Source organism: Dipodomys merriami, unplaced genomic scaffold, assembly GCF_024711535.1.
Source record: "Dipodomys merriami isolate MVZ:Mamm:240054 unplaced genomic scaffold, mDipMer1.0.p SCAF_6, whole genome shotgun sequence".
Taxonomy (NCBI): domain Eukaryota; kingdom Metazoa; phylum Chordata; class Mammalia; order Rodentia; family Heteromyidae; genus Dipodomys; species Dipodomys merriami.
In genome coordinates, this window is record NW_027206179.1 from 61,415,446 (window position 1) to 61,429,070 (window position 13,625).

Sequence of the window (13,625 nt, forward strand, 5' to 3'; positions counted from 1 at the left end):
ACAGGAAAGGGCTGGGAAGGTGGCTCAATGGTAGAGCGCTTGCCTTGCATGCATGAGGCCCTGGGTTCGATTCCTCAGCACCACATAAGCAAAAAGAAAAAAGCCAGAAGTAGCGCTGTGGCTCAAGTGGTAGAGCACTTGAGCTGAAGAGCTGAGGGACAGAGCCCAAGCCCAGAGTTCAGGCCCCACAACTAGACCCCCCCCCAAAAAAAAAAGATGAACAGGAAAGTTCTGCATGCCTTTCCCTATCCTCAATGCTAATCTTGTACCACACACAGTGTCACAGTGAAGAAACTGAAGTTGGTGCCAAGCTCATGCCTGTAATCTTAGCTGCTCAAGAGGCTGAGATCTATGGAATGTGATTCAAAGTCAGCCCAGGAAGAAATGTCTGTGAGACTCTTATTTCCAATTTACCACTAAAAAGCTAGAAGTGGAGCTGTGGCTAAAGTAGTGGATCACCAGCCTTGAGTGAAAAAGCTAAGGGTCAGTGTCCAGGCCAGGAGTTCAAGCTCTAGTCCTAGTACAGAGACAAAGAAGAGAGAGGGGGGGGAGGGGAGGGAGGGAGAGAGAGAGAAAGAGAGAGAGAGAGAGAGAGAGAGAGAGAGGGAGAGAGAGGGAGAGAGAGAAAGAAAAAGAGAAAGAGAGAGAGAGAGAGAGGGAGGGAGGGAGGGAAGGAGGGAGGGAGCATCAAGGCTGATGCTCTACCATTTGAGCCATAGTTTCACTTCTGGCCTTTTTGGTGGCTAGTGCCCTGGAATTTCCTCCTGAGCTAGCTTTGAGCCATGATCCTCAGATCTCAGCCTTCTGGGTAGCTAGAATTACAGATGTGAGCTACAATTATATTCATGTGTCACAGAATCTCATGCTGATCATGCTGATCCATTACATTGATGATAGGAAACTAACTGGGCATGGTGAGCTGGTTGTATCAAGTATTCTATATGCCTCAAATGCATTCTGCCTGCCAGAAGTCAGAAGACAATCCTCATGAACATCTAGACGGGCCTGTTACATTGAAGTGACGAGATGCCCAGTGCAGTGAGGGGTGTCAGGATTGCTTCTAAAGCAAGAGACAAGTTGTTGCACTTTGAACCCCCTACCACAAAGAAAGTAGCAGGATGTTTGGTGATCTTCGGTTTGGCAGATGATATCTACCAAAAATGTGCATACTGTTCTATGGTTTCACTTACCAAAACAGAAAGCTGGCAGTTTTAAGTGGCATGGAAACACAAAAGGGTTGGGCTCTCTAGCAGGTTCCAGCTGGGGTACAAGATACCTTCCTATCTGAAGTTATCCCTAGTGGAGCCCATGGGGGAGAAAGCATCTGTGAAGTCTCCCAGGAATGGCTGACAAGCTTCAGTGGCCTCCATCCCCAAAACAGGTCAGGGCTGGCTACTGGGTCCTAGAAAAGGCTCTACCTCTAAATAGGATTTGACTAAATTGACTCAACATTCTATCGAGGCATCAGTACGTTCATAACATCCCAGAAACTGGAAGTGATATACTGAAACTCAGGCCCAAGAAGGTTCAGAAGCACTGGGGCAAAGCCAGTTGTTTTTAATTGTCTTAACCCAGCTCCTCCTCTCTCTTAAGTCTCTCTCCAGCTGCTCCTCACTCTTTTGGGGGGGGCGGGTTCCAGTCGTGGGGCCTGAACTCTAGGCCTGGGCGCTGTCCCTCAGCTCTTCAGCTCAAGGCTAGCGCTCAAACACTTGAGCCACAGCGCCACTTGCAGCTTTTTTCTGCTTATGTGGTGCTGAGGAATCGAACCCAGGGCCTCATGCATGCAAGGCAAGCACTCTACCACTGAGCCACCTTCCCAGCCCCCTCCTCCTCCTCACTCTTAAGTATCTCTTCACCATCTCACTCTTAAGTCCACTTCCATGGTTTGAGGGTGAGTACCCATTGTTCACATAGCAGAAGAGGTCCCGTCCCGTCACGCTCGCGGAGCTCGGGGCTGCTCTGGGGGTCCTGGCGGCTCAGCCTCGGCTGGCTGCCGGGTGACCTTCGCTGACCTTGCGGCGTCGGGAGGACACCGCAGAGCCGTGGGGGGGGGGGCCATGGCTGGCCCTCTACCACTTGAACCACAATTCCAACTTCTGGCTTTTTGGTAATTTGAGAGCCTCACAGGCTTTTCTTCGCAGCCTGATTTCGAACCAGTGACTAAAGATTTCAGCCTCCAAAGCAGCTCGGATTACTTACAGGTGTGAGTCAGCCGCCTCCCATTGTATCGGGCCATTTGAACCCAGGGCAGCGGGGGCAAGGACATCCTACTGACATGTGGTCTCCACCCCCAAAGTGAGGAGGACGCGCTGGTCTTTCTAGAGAGGAGCCCAACCTAGGAGAAAGAAGGAGTCTGTGACCTTCGATGATGTGTTTGTCAACTTCACCCTGGAGGAGTGGGCTCTGCTGGATGCAGCCCAGCAGCAGCTGTACAGAGACGTGATGGTGGAGACCTTCCGGAACCTGGCCTCCATACGTAAGGACCACTTCCTTCCCTGACCTGCTCACTCAGGGAGCGAGGCACTGTTGTTCTCCCGTGCTGCTCAGTCATGTGGAATGTGGGATGAGAACATTTGGGTAAACCTGCCAGACATGCTTGTGTCACGCCATGAATGTCACTGGAATCTCATGATTACTCTGTAAAGTCGTCATCAATTGTAATGATGTTCTAGATCTACATTATAGAACAAGAAAGGGAAGACCAGACCATTGAAGAGGAAATGTTCTCCAAAAATGGATTTAGGTAGAACCACCATAATCTGCAAATCCAAAATGTTTTAACATTGGAAGCCTCTGGACCTCCAGTCTTTTGCCAAAAACAACGATTTCTGATGCTTTAAGGGTTTAAGATTTATGAAGACTTGCTGGGCACCAGTGTTCACACCTGTAATCCTAGCTATTCAGGAGGCTGAGACTTGAGGATTGCAGTTCAAAGTCAGCCCAGGTAGGAAAGTATGTGAGAGACTCTTACCTCCAATGAACCACCAGAAAAACGAAAGTGGTGCTGTGACTCAAGTGGTATGATGCTCACCTTGAGCTGAGGAGCTGAGGGACAGCGCCCAGGCCCAGAGTTCAAGCCTCACAACTGACAAGACGAAAAGATGGAGACTCTGGACAAAAGGAAGCTGTTCAAGGTGGAGAAATCTTCCATAGTACTCTAGATGCTGTTCTGAACATTAAAACCCCCGCTGGAGTGGAAGCAGGCGTCTTCCTCAGGCATTCGTCCCTGAGTATGGCCCTCAGAACTTGCTCTGACTCCAAACTCTATGAGTATCGGGAGTTTGATGAGAAACCGTGTAAATGTACATGTGGGAGAGCCTTCAGCGACCTCCAGTGTTTCCAGAACGCTGAGAGCACCAACACAGGAGTGAGAACCCACGAGTGTAAGCAGTGTGGGAATGTCTTCAGTCATCCCACTTCCCCTGAAATGTTTGAGAGCACCGTACAGAAACTGTTTGTGTGTCAGCAGTATGGGAAAGCATTTCGTTCTTCCAGTTACATTAAAATTCACGAAAGGACACACAGTGGGGAGAAGCCTTATGTGTGCAGCTACTGTGGGAAGGCCTTCCGGCAGTCAAGTCACCGCATCCGACATGAAAGAACTCACACCGGAGAGAAGCCGTGTGTGTGTGAGCAGTGTAGGAAAACCTTCTATTCTTTGAGTGATGTTCGAAAGCATGAACGAATTCAGTGGTGAGAAACCTTTTCTGTGTAAAGAGTGCAGGAAAGCCTTCAGTGACTCAAGTTCCTTGCACAAACATAAAATAACTCACACTGAAGAGAAGCCCTATGTATGTAGACAGTGTGGAAAAGCCTTCAGGTCCTGCGGCTATCTGACCATACACGAGAGGACTCACACTGGAGAGAAACCTTATGTCTGTAAACAGTGTGGGAAAGCATTCAGGCAATCCAGTCACTGTCTCATCCACGAGAGAACTCACACTGGAGAGAAGCCCTACGTGTGTAAGCAGTGTGGGAAAGCCTTCTTTACTCTCAGTGGTCGTCGGAAACACGAACGAACTCACACTGAAGAGAAACCCTTCCCCTGTAATGAATGTGGAGAAGCCTTCAGTGATTCCAGTTCCTTACACACACACAAAATAAAACACTGGGGAGAAGCTTTATGTATGTAAACAATGTAGGAAAGACTACTTTGATGTTCGAAATCTTGAATTTGGGAGCTGAGAATGTGACTGAATGCTTGCCTAGCATGCATGAAGCCCTGGGTTCAATTCCTCAGTACCCCATACACAGAAAAAGCTGGAAATGGCTCAAGTGGGAGAGTGCTAGCTTTGATTAAAAGAAGCTCAGGGACAGTCCTCAAGCCCTGAGTTCAAGCCCCAGGACTGGCAAATAAAACATGAATTTGGACTGGGATTGTGAAAAGAAAAAAGAAAAAAAAACAAATAGCAGAAGATAGTAAATCACGACCTGTCCAAAAATGCATGGACACTATTGGTATCACCAGACAGAAATGGGGTTTCTGCAGTTACCACACACAGTCAGTGGGAGCCCTGAAAAGCAGTGATGAAGGAGACTTATCTCAGTGGGCAGAACTTCAGGTGGTACATGTGATCATTCAGATGTGGAAGGAGAAATGGCAAGTGAATATACATCTATAATGACTTAGAGCAATAGTTAATAGTTGGATTACCTGCTCACAGACTTTGACTGAGGAAGTGGCAAGGTGTCTGAGAAGGAAATGAGTGGTTGGCTTTTTCAAAATGAGCGTGGTGTGTGAAGATGTTTAGGTCTGCTAGAGACACTCATAGCAAATGAAAGTCCCAGTAATAGGGAGAGAAAGATGGTCTATTTTGTGTCTTGGAATCATTTACCCCAGAACTAACTCCATGGAAGCTGTGCTATCCAAGTCTGGTGTTTTCTTCATCATATAACATCTACTGCCACACCTGATTACCCGAGTCCCCATTGCTATATGGGCCAGTAAGTGCCATAGAGAGATGATATTTTGCCCTCAGCTAATGAAAGGGGAAAAAATACAGAACGCTCAGATCTCACTTCATTCACTCTCTACTCTTCTCCATCTTGAAATGCACAAATATATTACAGCTCAAGCATTACTAAAAGAATTGTTATTTGTCTCTGCTTTTTTTTATTGTGAAAATACCATACAGAGGAGTTACAATTACATGAGCAAGGTAATGAGTACATTTCTTATCAAGCATTGTTGCCTCCTCCTTTGTTTCCCCTTCCCATCCCTTCCCATCTCCCCACCCTGCCCCCCTACCCCCCTCCTCGTCTCTGCTTTTTAAATCAAATATTTCTATGAGAAAACCTCATGAAATACATTGTCTCTATGTTTTTTTTTCAACATTTCACAAATCTAGAGGCTGCAATACCTTCTTTCATGGAACATTATTTTTTTAAGGTAAAAGCTTCATTTAAAAAAATTGACAGGAAGGAGGGACTGGGTGAGAATGAGGGAACAGAAGATACTGTATGAAAAGAAATATACTCATTATCTGACTCATGCAATTGTAATCCTGCTGTATATCACCTCTATAGTAACAATAAAGTAAAGCAAGTTACAAAAAATTACACAATTAAATATATTTCAAGGTGAAAATGAAGGAATCCAAAATTAAGATTTAGAATAGCTCGAGTTGTTATTGTTTAATTTATTCTGCTTTTCCTTTGCATTTTATAGAGCTAACTCTTATGATCTTTTTATTTGCAGTCTGTTTGCTCTACAATTATAATTCCCTAAAAGTTATTAGTGTATCATTCTTTGAATACAATAATGAAAAGAAAACTTTCAAACTAATTCTGAATGAAATACAGCCAACATTTATCAGAATCCTTTACATGATGTTCAATACCATGTAGAACACAAGGTTGAGTTATAAAGCTATCCTTCAAAGACTCAGCCATAACAACTCTGGCTCATGGTTTGCAGCAAAAAGAGAATGCATTATCATCTTTGGATATACATACCCACACAAAAACTATTTCAGCACAAAAATTTTGTGGCACAATTACTGCAATTGTAATCATGTGTAAATATTTGTCAAATCTGACATCTGTATCTTCTATTTTAATTAGTAAAATTGCTTATTTTGATGAAAGTGCATGCTATATTTTTAATTCAATCAGGATATTAGTTGTGCCCCAATATGTGACCCTACCAAATTTTATACTTGTCATTACCACTACAGGCATAAATAATTTTAAACTTACTTGCTGAATATCCAATAATGATCCTTTCATCAGAGTGAATTTCCAAAAGTGTGTGTGTGTGTGTGTGTGTGTGTGTGTGTGTGTGTGTGTGTGTGTGTGTGTGTGTGCTTGTAGTAAAACTTGAACTTAGGTCCTGGGGGCTGTCCCTCAGCTGTTTTGCTCAAGGCTGGCACTCTACCATCTGAGCCGCAGCTCTAGCTTTAGGTGGTTAATTGGGAATCAGAGTCTCATGGACTTTCCTGCCCAAGCTGGTTTCAAATCTCAATCCTCAGTAGCCCCCTCAATAGCTAGGATTACAGACATGAGGCACTGGCTCCTGACTTCAAAAACTCTGCTTTTTCACTCCAGGAAACAGATGATAAAATACAATTACTGGAGTTAACTGATTTCTATTTGAAGACTTTGAGATGAATAAGTCTTCATTTAACTGTTTACAAAACTCTTCTGCTAGTGGCATAAAGTTGTGAACATATTTCATTTTTCAATAAATAAGAAAACTTAGGATAAGCAAAATTTAATTTGGAAAACTATTTGATCTAAATGAAAAGTCATGGTTGACCAAGTCGGATCAACATGAGCCTCAGTTACTACATTCATATTTGTTTATATCAATCATCTTATAAAGCCAAGCTTCCATAAATTGTTGTATGCCACCCCATAATTTCTTTACCTGCCATCTAATCTCTTCTTCACTCGTTTCTGAAGTCTGTCTTCTATGTCTAGCTTCTTAAACTTAGATGGCTGCCCTCCATCTTCTAATGGGATATGTCTGTTAAACATGGTTTGCTAGTAGCTAAGGTCAATAACAAACATGTCCCATTTTTTCCCTCACTAGCAGGGCCAGGTATCCTGATACCCTGAAATAAAGCATTATTTGTCCCTCTTAGATCTGTCTCTTTGGAAGCTACAATTCTACTTGTCAATCCTAGCCCATTTCTTCTCAACACACTTATATTTGTCTAGGGCTTCTAAATCTGCATGGTTTTATCATGTTCACCCTTTATGCATTTGTATAAAATCATCTGAGGCCAGAAATATTGTTTCCAATCATTGGTTGTTCCTTGCTGGCCCTGGACACCCAGGTTATCTCTCTCTTCTGTCATCAGTCTGTTTCCTTCAGAAGTTCTCTGTATCCCACTGACCCATAGCAGATACTATGTGAATTGTATTGTACGAAATGGGTGAATGAGAGTACATCATATATGCCCTCCATTCAGAAGCATCCAAGATTAGGAGTAACTCATTTGTTTGCTTCTTTCTTTCCTTCCTCCATTACTTCCTTTCCTTCCTTCTTTCTTTCCTGTCCAATTGATTTTTTTTTTTTTTTTTTTTTGTCGATTGTGGGCTTGAACTCTGGGCTTGGGCGCTATCCCTCAGCTCTTCAGCTCAAGGCAAGCGCTCTACCAGTTGAGCCACAGCTCTACTTCCTGTTTTCTACTGGTTTATTGGAGTAAAGAGTCTCACGGACTTTCCTGCCCGGGCTGGCTTTGAACCACGATTCTCAGATCTCAGCCTCCTGAGAAGCTAGGATTAGAGGTGTGAGCCACCGGTGCCCAGCTCCAATTGACTTTTTTAAAACAAGGTCTCCATATACAGCCCAGGCTAGCCTCAAACTCAGGACCCTCCTACTTCCAACTTCCAAGCTCTGGGAATACTAGGTGTGTACCACGTCTGACCCTAAAAGAAGGTTCCATTTCTCCCCAGTAAAAACTGATTTAATGCCATTGCAATCAATCCAATTGGTAAGTATACACTTCCAATCTCTCTCACTGTATTTGGTCCTATAGCAGCCTCCTTCCTACCTCTACTTTACCCTAATATTAAAAGCCAAAGTTCAGGAAACTGCTACTGTTGATTTTTTTTTCTTACTGTTTGATATTGATGGCGTTAACATATCTGTGCTTCATCTAAGAAACATAATATCTGCCTCATAGAAAAATCAAACAAATCAATATGTATAAAATATTTAAACAGTGCCTGACATACTGCACATACAGCTATTACTCAGTGACTATGCGATTGCTACTTTCACACTTAGTTGTTTCAGTTTGCAATAGCATTAGATTTCCTTTTTTTTTTTTTTTTTTTTTTTTTTTGTCATGGGGCTTAAACTCTGGGCCTGGGCGCTGTCCCTGAGCTCTTCAGCTCAAGGTAAGTGCTCTACCACTTGAGCCACAACACCACTTCCAGTTTTCTAGTGGTTTGTTGGAGATAAGAGGCTCATGGACTCTCCTACCCTGGCTGGCTTTAAACTGTGATCCTCAGATCTCAGCCTCCTGAGTAGCTAGGATTAAAGGCATGAGCCACCAGTGCCCGGTTTGGATTTCTTTTTTAATAGCAAGGAGATGTTAAGGAAATGGAGACAAAAGAGCCAAATTCAGAATATGAATGCAATATCAGCAAAATTCTTGGCCATATACCCAGAGACCAGATCCCAACACCAGCATTTTATCCCTATTAAAAGACCTGCTATGAAAAGGCCAAAAGCTATGTACGTGTGACTATATAAGATGATGTTAAGTGAAATGAACCCCAAGATAGGGACACAACTGGTTTTTTCTTGCTTGCTATTGTTTTTAATGTATTTATAATGTACTATGGTTTTTTTGTTTCTCTTGTATGTTCTTCCCCATGGTATAACCCGGGTTTTCACTGTATTTGATTCCAGTGCCCTATATCTTGTATATACATTTTTCTAATTTGTGAAGGGGAGGGGAAATAACAAAATGCTGAAATAAGGATACAGGTTGACCCACTGTAACAATGAGATGTACAAAGCACTATGTTGAAAATGAACTTTACAACTGTGGGGAGAGGAAGGGAGGAGTTGGGGAGGTGGGGAGGGAAGGGATGGTAGGAGAAAAACAAAGGAGGGGGTAACAAAGCTAATAGGAAATGTACTCATTACCTTACTCATGTAACTCTAACCACTCTGTTATAATGGCCATTAATGGTTCACACCTGTAATCTTAGCTACTCAGGAGGCTGAGATCTGAGGACTGCAGTTTGAAGCCAGCCTGGGCAGAAAAAGTGAGCTTTTTATCTCCAATTAACCAGCAAAAAGCCAGAAGTGGAGCTATGGCTTAACTGATAGAGCATTTGACTCAAACACCAAAGCTCAGTGACAGTTCCCAGTGACAGGCCCTGAATTCAAGCCCCAGAACTGCACACAATTAAAGACAAAAAGACCCACTAATCTAAAGAGTGATTCCACAAGCAGCCTCTACAAGCCAGCCACAGGTTAGCATTGTGAGTTAAAGGTTAGCTGGTTATGGGAAAACTTTGCCCATTTGACAGTCGAGCCAAAAAAAATTTTTTTTTAAACCGGAAGAAAGCATTGTTAACTTGTTGAATGTGAGCAATTTCATCATCCATTTCTCTGGATGTTATTATTTTCCAAGATAGGAACAATCTTCTAAAGAAATTATTTTTTTGTTATGTTCAAACCCAGTGCCAAAGATAAACGTTTTTGATATGCTTGTAAGAAAAAAAAATACGCAGAAAGTCCAGCCTCCCAGAAATGGGGCTAAAACTACTAAGAATGAGCTGGTCAGAACTAAACTAGGCTTTTGAGAATATTTCATCCTTCTCTTTACAGATGAAGAAACTGAATCCCAAAGAGATGAGTAGAGATGCAGGCCTTTACTTTTCCTACATAAAGCAGCCAGTGATGGCTCAGGGAGACCAAAAGCATACACCCAATAACTCTATTAAACCTCTAATAGACAAATATAATCCTCAGAGTGTTTGGGAGTCTCAGCTAGAAAGGTTTCAATCAATATGTGGAACACATGTTGATTCAAACATGTTTGAATCAACATGTGGAACCTATGAAGAAAACACTGGAAAGCCCACCAATAATGTTTCCCAATATGAATGATACAAAACAGAATCATGCCTAGAAACTTCATATCACAAATTACATGTCTTTTCAGAAAATTCTTCTCTTGATTTTTCCAGGACAAATAAAATCACTGGACTCCAACTGACTGTCATTATTTCCAGTGTTCTTTATTGCTTTCAAAGATCCTAGCCAGGGGTATTATTCACTCGAGTTGCTCTCTTAGAAAGGAGTTCAGAAGATAGAATAGAATAGAATAATTCACTCATTTCTTAAAGGCATAGTCATTTTATGTAAGCCATTTCTTTCAAAGAGAACTTAATTTTTTTTGATGGATGAGTGGGTGGTGGGTGGGTCTGTGTGTTTAAAATTCCTAGAACCAGAATATCTGGGCTTAAATCCACATCTCAATTTGTTAGCTATGTGATCCAGAGCGTGGTCTTGCTTTTTACCTACCTCAGTTTTCTTGTCTGCCAAACATACATATGAAGAGAATTTAGCTCAAACTGTAATTGTGCCAGTTCAATGAGTTAATGCACAAGCAGCCTGCAGAAAGTTCTCCGGAAAATGGCAAATGAAATTACACTTTACTACAACCCAGAAGTCATTCATCTGGCAACCGCAGCTCTCTGGGAAAATGCCAAAGCAAGCCTGTCCCAATACCTGAGCCCTATAGCATGGCCACTGAAGAAGCCAAGATCAGCCTCCTTTTATTCCACACTCTATCCTAGTGACTTCATCTACTCTTCATGCACAATGAGAAGTCACAGCTAAATGGTTTCCTCCAGATGTCAGCCCATTGTTAACTGGGAAACTACTTCTGCAGGATACCTGTGTCTCTACACAGAGAAGGAAGACCACAGAGAGAGTTCCTGTTCTCCAGGAAGCCATCATCTGGCAGGAAAACAAATCCTATAGCAAACACTTAGGTGACAACACAAATTGAATAAGCAAGTGCAAGGAAAGTCTTAGACTGAATGTGATCAGTATTAGTCAAGCAGCATAAAGAAGTAAATGTTGGGTTTGATGGAGCAGAGGGAAGTGGGGGAGGGGAGGGGAGATGGGGTGTAGGGGGAGGGCAGTGGGAGGGGAAGGAGCACAGGACAGGACCGATAGGAAGCTAATGCTGTCCATATACAGTGGGACACACAGACACACAGACACACACAGACACACAGACACACAGACACACACACACACACACACACACACACACACACACACACACACACATTCCAAGCTGCCAATTGTAAAAGCTACAATTTTTGAACGAAGATACAAACACACAAATTTGGTGTAGTAACCAAATGTAAATCCAACAACCACAAAACTTAGTGTCAAAGTCAAGGCTGTACGCATGGGTTTCCTTTTTTAAAAATGTATTTATTATCTTTAAGTAGTTGTACAAAGAGATTTTAATTCAACAAGTCAATTTATGAGTACAATATTTCTTGATCAGTGTCATCCCATCCATTATTTTCCCCCACCTCTTCCAACCCCACACATCCCCTGGTTCCATTTTCATCTAGGTACACTGAGTAACATTATGACTGCATTCATCCACCCTTCCTCTTTCCATTCCTCCCCTCAATCTCCATCCCCTCCTGAAAGCACACATTTCAGCTTCTGTTATTCATTTTAGTAAACTGTTATGTTCGTTGTTTGAAGGAGTTATACTACCAGCATGGGATTTATTTATAGCTCTGTCTTCTAGGGAAGCACTGGCCATCCCTGCACTTGAGTCCTGTCCTGTAAGGCCCTGCTCTATAAGCCACAGATCACCCTGTCTAGCCCAGCTCTTCCTGAGGGCTGCAGAGCCAGCCTGAAGACACATTTTCTAAACTGTCAACTCATTCCTTTAATAACTCTTAATGCCAATTTCTCCAGCACAGTCTGTGTAGCAATTTATGGCTGAGTAGGAGGCAGGGCAAAATGAAGCTGAGCAGGATGAGTAAGCTTTCCCAAGACTCCCTTCTATTAGCCCAATCTGGATAGGCAAGGGCTCTGTGCAGGCTTTAAATCTCACAATGGGAATGAGTGCCTGTTACTTAGTTGAGTTCCTAGGGTCCAGCCACTTTGTAGTGATCAGAAAGCCTATCTAATCTCCCTACTGGGGAAGTTGGCAAGCACCCACAGGGGCACTGTTAGAAAAAGATCTGCCATCCTCAAGAGCTCAGCCTCCTTTGTAAGAGGCATCAGGGAACAGTTTTATACTTGCAGCCAGAAAAGCCATTTGTCATTAGTCTGGGCCCTGCATCAGACATGAGACTGAGTTTAACTGTGCTTTGCTCTGTTCTGTTCACAAAGATACCAGAATTCCTCCCCTCTCACCACATGGCAGATCTTTCACTCAGTCCCTTTGCCTGAGACATTCAGTCCTTTGCACAAGTACTGGATGCTTGGCTCTAAAAATCACTGAAAGAAATGTGGGGCGGAAAATAATTCTGTGGGGCTTCAGGAGATGCTGGAGAAAACTGGTCAATCATTTGAGTTGGAAAGAGATGAAGGTTTTAGAGGATTTCCTTTCCTTAGAAACCCATAGGCCATTTGGCTATGCAAATATTAAGCCAACACTATGACTGAAGAAGAGGGTGGGGACACACTGCTTCTTGGGAAGGAGGTTCTCTGTGGGACGATGACACATACTGGTATACTGGTGTTCATATATTTAGTTGCCTTTAGAGAAATTTTATTTCATTTGTTTGTAAGAATGGGTTGAGGCCTGGTGCATGGGTCATGCCTATGATCCCAGCTACTTGGGAAGTAGAAAACAAGAAGATTGGAATTGCAGCCCAGCTCAGGCAGAAAGTCAGCAAAAGGCCCTCAGAATCAATAAGCTAGGTGTGGTGAAGCATGCCTGTCATCCCAGCTACACAATAGGTGGGAGGATCCAAATCTGAGGTTGGTCATATTCTTGAAAGTAAAGATGTGACTTAAGGGGTAGAGCAACAGCCTTGAGTGGGGGGAAAAAGGAAAAAGAGTGTGAGGTCCTGAGTCAACATTAAGACTAACATAAAAAACCAAAACAAAATATTCCATGCACTATGCGGGGGGGGGGGGGGGGGAAGGGGGGCAGGGAGGGAGGAAAACTGCTAAAAACCCAAGCACCAACCATGTTGCTTCTTGCTCCATCTGGGCTGTACTCTGCCGTTCTCACTGGGATACCTGGGCATTTCAGGAGCATGTGAGATCCTTGGACACAGCCCCTTGGTGAAGACACAGGACGAAGGTAACATCATCATCGTGATGGGAAGGGCAACTTGGCAGCTTCTGGAGCTGTCTCCACTAACCAAGGGAGACTCAGTGACCTTGGCAAAGCATTGGCATTCTCACCAAGCACACCTTGACAGATTCCAGGACCATAGAGTTTGGTAAGAAACAAAACAGTGAAGGAGAAGAAAAAGAGCCTGAGAGAGGAGAACATTCTGGAATATCAACCTGGAATCAATCACCCAGAAATCTCTGATAGGATCTTTGAGGATAATGAAGTTCTTGCTGTCAAGACAAGACCTAAGGTGACCTTTTGTACTCCCAAGCCAGTAAAACTCTTGCCAACACTGTTGTCTTTGAAAAGACACATCTGTTT

At 43.2% G+C, this 13,625-nt stretch overlaps 1 protein-coding gene across 1 annotated transcript; it reads left to right on the top strand.

The window, feature by feature from the left end:
- The first annotated feature begins 1,342 nt into the window (after positions 1-1,342).
- Positions 1,343-13,414, top strand: LOC138814319 (zinc finger protein 625-like). The gene is given in 6 exon segments (XM_070003315.1): positions 1,343-1,381; positions 2,323-2,476; positions 3,162-3,407; positions 3,480-3,684; positions 3,686-4,071; positions 13,218-13,414. Coding segments are annotated over 6 exon segments (1,227 nt in total).
- Positions 13,415-13,625: the final 211 nt, after the last annotated feature.